Raw genomic sequence first — 6,000 nt, 5'->3', positions numbered from 1 at the left:
GGGTACACCCGGGAGGAGGGGGGAGACCGGGTACACCCGGGAGGAGGAGGAGGAGGGGGAGACCGGGTATACCCGGGAGGAGGGGGAGGGGGGAGACCGGGTACACCCGGGAGAAGGAGGGGGAGGGGGAGACCGGGTACACCCGGGAGGAGGAGGGGGGGAGACCGCGTATACCCGGGAGGAGGGGAGACCGGGTACACCCGGGAGGAGGAGGAGGGGAGACCGGGTACACCCGGGAGGAGGAGGAGGGGAGACCGGGTACACCCGGGAGGAGGAGGGGGGAGACCGGGTACACCCGGGAGGAGGAGGGGGGGAGACCGGGTACACCCGGGAGGGGGAGGAGGAGGGGGAGGGGGAGACCGGGTACACCCGGGAGGGGGAGGAGGAGGGGGAGACCGGGTACACCCGGGAGGGGGAGGGGGGAGACCGGGTACACCCGGGAGGGGGAGGAGGAGGGGGAGACCGGGTACACCCGGGAGGAGGAGGGGGGAGACCGGGTACACCCGGGAGGAGGAGGGGGGAGACCGCGTATACCCGGGAGGGGGAGGAGGGGAGACCGGGTACACCCGGGAGGGGGAGGAGGAGGGGGAGGGGGAGACCGGGTACACCCGGGAGGAGGAGGGGGGGAGACCGCGTATACCCGGGAGGAGGAGGAGGGGAGACCGGGTACACCCGGGAGGAGGAGGGGGGAGACCGGGTACACCCGGGAGGGGGAGGAGGAGGGGGAGGGGGAGACCGGGTACACCCGGGAGGGGGAGGAGGAGGGGGAGACCGGGTACACCCGGGAGGGGGAGGAGGAGGGGGAGACCGGGTACACCCGGGAGGAGGAGGGGGGAGACCGGGTACACCCGGGAGGAGGAGGGGGGGAGACCGCGTATACCCGGGAGGAGGGGAGACCGGGTACACCCGGGAGGGGGAGGGGGAGGGGGAGACCGGGTACACCCGGGAGGGGGAGGAGGAGGGGGAGGGGGAGACCGGGTACACCCGGGAGGAGGAGGAGGGGAGACCGGGTACACCCGGGAGGGGGAGGAGGAGGGGGAGGGGGAGACCGGGTACACCCGGGAGGAGGAGGGGGGGAGACCGCGTATACCCGGGAGGAGGAGGAGGGGAGACCGGGTACACCCGGGAGGGGGAGGAGGAGGGGGAGGGGGAGACCGGGTACACCCGGGAGGGGGAGGAGGAGGGGGAGACCGGGTACACCCGGGAGAAGGAGGAGGAGGGGGAGGGGGAGACCGGGTACACCCGGGAGAAGGAGGAGGGGGGGACCGGGTACACCCGGGAGAAGGAGGAGGGGGGGACCGGGTACACCCGGGAGAAGGAGGAGGGGGGGACCGGGTACACCCGGGAGAAGGAGGAGGGGGGGGACCGGGTACACCCGGGAGAAGGAGGAGGGGGGGGGACCGGGTACACCCGGGAGAAGGAGGAGGGGGGGACCGCGTACACCCGGGAGGAGGAGGGGGGGGGACCGCGTACACCCGGGAGAAGGAGGAGGGGGGGGACCGCGTACACCCGGGAGAAGGAGGAGGGGGGGGACCGCGTACACCCGGGAGGAGGAGGGGGGGGACCGGGTACACCCGGGAGGAGGAGGGGGGGGGGGACCGGGTACACCCGGGAGGAGGAGGGGGGGGGGACCGGGTACACCCGGGAGGAGGAGGGGGGGGACCGGGTACACCCGGGAGGAGGAGGAGGGGGGGGGACCGCGTACACCCGGGAGGAGGAGACGGTGTGCGCACCTGGGCGCGGGGTGTGGACCGTCCATGTCCTGAGGTAGTCGGCGGCTCCAGTGCGTAGACGTGTCTCCTGCAGCAGCCAATCAGATGGTGGTTCTTATTGCAGCCACTTTTGATTGGTTACTTGGTTGCTACAGGTAACTGCAGTCTGTGCTTATAGATCAACGGCCATTATGGGTATTTATATAAAGGAGCTGAACCGGCCAACGTAACCGGGGAAACGCTGACCAGGGGCCGCGTAACCGGGGAAACGCTGACCAGGGGCCGCGTAACCCGGGGAAACGCTGACCAGGGGCCGCGTAACCGGGGAAACGCTGACCAGGGGCCGCGTAACCGGGGAAACGCTGACCAGGGGCCGCGTAACCGGGGAAACGCTGACCAGGGGCCGCGTAACCGGGGAAACGCTGACCAGGGGCCGCGTAACCGGGGAAACGCTGACCAGGGGCCGCGTAACCGGGGAAACGCTGACCAGGGGCCGCGTAACCGGGGAAACGCTGACCAGGGGCCGCGTAACCGGGGAAACGCTGACCAGGGGCCGCGTAACCGGGGAAACGCCGACCAGGGGCCGCGTAACCGGGGAAAGGCCGACCAGGGGCCGCGTAACCGGGGAAACGCCGACCAGGGGCCGCGTAACCGGGGAAACGCCGACCAGGGGCCGCGTAACCGGGGAAACGCCGACCAGGGGCCGCGTAACCGGGGAAACGCCGACCAGGGGCCGCGTAACCGGGGAAACGCCGACCAGGGGCCGCGTAACCGGGGAAACGCCGACCAGGGGCCGCGTAACCGGGGAAACGCCGACCAGGGGCCGCGTAACCGGGGAAACGCCGACCAGGGGCCGCGTAACCGGGGAAACGCTGACCAGAGCTTGCTAGTTAGCCGATAATGGGGTCTCGCCTAGAATATAATAATGGGGTCTCCCCTAGAATATGATAATGGGGTCTCGCCTAGAATATAATAATGGGGTCTCCCCTAGAATATGATAATGGGGTCTCGCCTAGAATATGATAATGGGGTCTCGCCTAGAATATAATAATGGGGTCTCCCCTAGAATATGATAATGGGGTCTCGCCTAGAATATAATAATGGGGTCTCCCCTAGAATATGATAATGGGGTCTCGCCTAGAATATGATAATGGGGTCTCGCCTAGAATATGATAATGGGGTCTCCCCTAGAATATGATAATGGGGTCTCCCCTGGAATATAATAATGGGGTCTGGTATAGAATATGATAATGGGGTCTCCCCTAGAATATAATAATGGGGTCTTGCCTAGAATATAATAATGGGGTCTGGTATAGAATATGATAATGGGGTCTCCCCTAGAATATAATAATGGGGTCTCCCCTAGAATATGATAATGGGGTCTGGCCTAGAATATGATAATGGGGTCTCCCCTAGAATATGATAATGGGGTCTCCCCTAGAATATGATAATGGGGTCTGGCCTAGAATATAATAATGGGGTCTCCCCTAGAATATGATAATGGGGTCTGGCCTAGAATATGATAATGGGGTCTCGCCTAGAATATGATAATGGGGTCTCCCCTAGAATATGATAATGGGGTCTCGCCTAGAATATAATAATGGGGTCTCCCCTAGAATATGATAATGGGGTCTCGCCTAGAATATGATAATGGGGTCTCGCCTAGAATATAATAATGGGGTCTCCCCTAGAATATGATAATGGGGTCTCGCCTAGAATATAATAATGGGGTCTCCCCTAGAATATGATAATGGGGTCTCGCCTAGAATATGATAATGGGGTCTCGCCTAGAATATGATAATGGGGTCTCGCCTAGAATATGATAATGGGGTCTCGCCTAGAATATGACAATGGGGTCTCCCCTAGAATATGATAATGGGGTCTCGCCTAGAATATGATAATGGGGTCTCGCCTAGAATATGATAATGGGGTCTGGCCTAGAATATGATAATGGGGTCTCACCTAGAATATAATAATGGGGTCTCGCCTAGAATATGATAATGGGGTCTCACCTAGAATATAATAATGGGGTCTCGCCTAGAATATGATAATGGGGTCTTCCCTAGAATATGATAATGGGGTCTCGCCTAGAATATGATAATGGGGTATCGCCTAGAATATGATAATGGGGTCTCGCCTAGAATATGATAATGGGGTCTCGCCTAGAATATAATAATGGGGTCTCGCCTAGAATATGATAATGGGGTCTCCCCTAGAATATGATAATGGGGTCTCGCCTAGAATATGATAATGGGGTCTCGCCTAGAATATGATAATGGGGTCTCGCCTAGAATATGATAATGGGGTCTCGCCTAGAATATGATAATGGGGTCTCGCCTAGAATATGATAATGGGGTCTCGCCTAGAATATGATAATGGGGTCTCGCCTAGAATATGATAATGGGGTCTCGCCTAGAATATGATAATGGGGTCTCGCCTAGAATATAATAATGGGGTCTCGCCTAGGAGGCTTTTGTCTTTTTTATGTGTGAATGTATTTACAAACATGTGACCATGAGTTATTAATAACACAGTGTATTAGACCTCGGCTCTGTTTTCACACTTTAGGACTGATGCTTTATTCACTGAACTCCAGATGACAGAGGGGGCGTCTCCAGAAAAGATGGCGCCCCCCCCCTGTACCCGCACCCTGCGCTGTGACATAGCGCACAATTACCATAGCGGCTGTGCAGCCGCGCAGACTTTGTAATTTTCTTACATCCGCGCGGACTTTCAGTCATTTTCTTACATCCGCGCGGACTTTAAAGGGAACCTGTCAGCAGAAATGTCCCCTAAAACCTAACAGATTCCCCCTCTGCAGCTCCTGGGCTGCATTCTATAAAGGTCCCTGTTATGATTGTGCCCACTTTCTGACCGAAAAAAAGTGTTTATAAAGTTGTACCTTTTTGGCTTCTGATTCTGTAAATCCGTCACGGGGGCGGGCTGCCTGATGGCCGTTATTCTGCCCCCTGGTCCTGTATGCCGCCCCCATCGCTGATTTCAATACTTCTGGACGCCGCCCACTGCTCCAGCCATCCCCGCGCATGCCCAGTGCCCATCTCTCGGGGATGAGCACTGTGCCCAGCGTCACCGCTGGTGACGTGCACGCAGGGTTAAGATTATGGGCGGTGCTGTGATGTTTATTCCTAAGCAACCGCCCATAATCGCGGGACCGCGCTTTCCCCCTCGGCCTGCTTCTTTCTGCGCAAGCGCGCTGCTGCTGACCTCACTTCGCCTCCTTCCCATCTTGCCCCGAGGCAGGAAATAGATGGGAAGAGCGCGGAGCAGTGACTACACCGAAAGCGCGATCCCGCGATTATGGGCGGTTGCTTAGGAATAAACATCACAGCACCGCCCATAATCTTAACCCTGCGTGCACGTCACCAGCGGTGACGCTGGGCACAGTGCTCATCCCCGAGAGATGGGCACTGGGCATGCGCGGGGATGGCTGGAGCAGTGGGCGGCGTCCAGAAGTATTGAAATCAGCGATGGGGGCGGCATACAGGACCAGGGGGCAGAATAATGGCCATCAGGCAGCCCGCCCCCGTGACGGATTTACAGAATCAGAAGCCAAAAAGGTACAACTTTATAAACACTTTTTTTCGGTCAGAAAGTGGGCACAATCATAACAGGGACCTTTATAGAATGCAGCCCAGGAGCTGCAGAGGGGAAATCTGTTAGGTTTTAGGGGACATTTCTGCTGACAGGTTCCCTTTAAGTCATTTTCTTACATCCGCGCGGACTTTGTCATTTTCTTACATCCGCGCGGACTTTCAGTCATTTTCTTACATCAGTTCCATCTTTTGTCCTGATCTTCTCCAGGAATCGTGCAGGATAAGATGGCGCAGCGGAGCCGGTATTCTGGAGATTGTGCTGTGGAAGCCAGAAACACTGTGAGTCTCAGGGTGCGCTAACATGAAGGTGTGACTCCCACGATTATCGGATCGCATCACCCGGGTGCGGCCGCGCACTCTCTGCGCAGGAGCGACCGGCTGCATGTATTTCTGTGCAGCTGAGATGCTCCTGTCCAGAGAGTTTGCGGCCGCGCCAAGTGATGCCGATGGGAGACTCCAGCCTTATAGTAATCATCAGCCGGAGATGGCAGCCATGACCCCCGCCGGCAGCCATGACCCCCGCCGGCAGCCACTTCTGCTTCTCTAGGGTGACGGGCAGTCACTCCGCAGCCTGTGCAAGAAAATGGAGGACTCACCCAGACCATCACGGGTTGTTGAGGTTGCAAATGGGGTCCTCACTCTCACCGTCTAGCTTTCTATTTTTCCTCTTTGGA

General features: G+C 58.6%; 1 protein-coding gene across 1 annotated transcript in view; it reads left to right on the top strand.

Annotated features, from left to right (window-relative positions):
• The first annotated feature begins 1,825 nt into the window (after positions 1–1,825).
• The window catches only part of TDRD1 (tudor domain containing 1), a 130,097-nt gene continuing 125,922 nt past the window's right edge, over positions 1,826–6,000 (top strand). Inside the window, exons 1-2 of the mRNA XM_075348125.1 lie at positions 1,826–1,867; positions 5,535–5,605. Of these exons, the coding sequence (XP_075204240.1) occupies positions 5,552–5,605 (54 nt within the window). The 5' untranslated portion in view covers positions 1,826–1,867; positions 5,535–5,551. The remainder of the gene's footprint in view (positions 1,868–5,534; positions 5,606–6,000) is intronic.

Source organism: Anomaloglossus baeobatrachus, chromosome 5 (assembly GCF_048569485.1).
Source record: "Anomaloglossus baeobatrachus isolate aAnoBae1 chromosome 5, aAnoBae1.hap1, whole genome shotgun sequence".
NCBI lineage: Eukaryota > Metazoa > Chordata > Amphibia > Anura > Aromobatidae > Anomaloglossus > Anomaloglossus baeobatrachus.
Note: the sequence above shows the minus strand (reverse complement) of the source record. Positions and strands in the feature narration are given on the sequence as shown.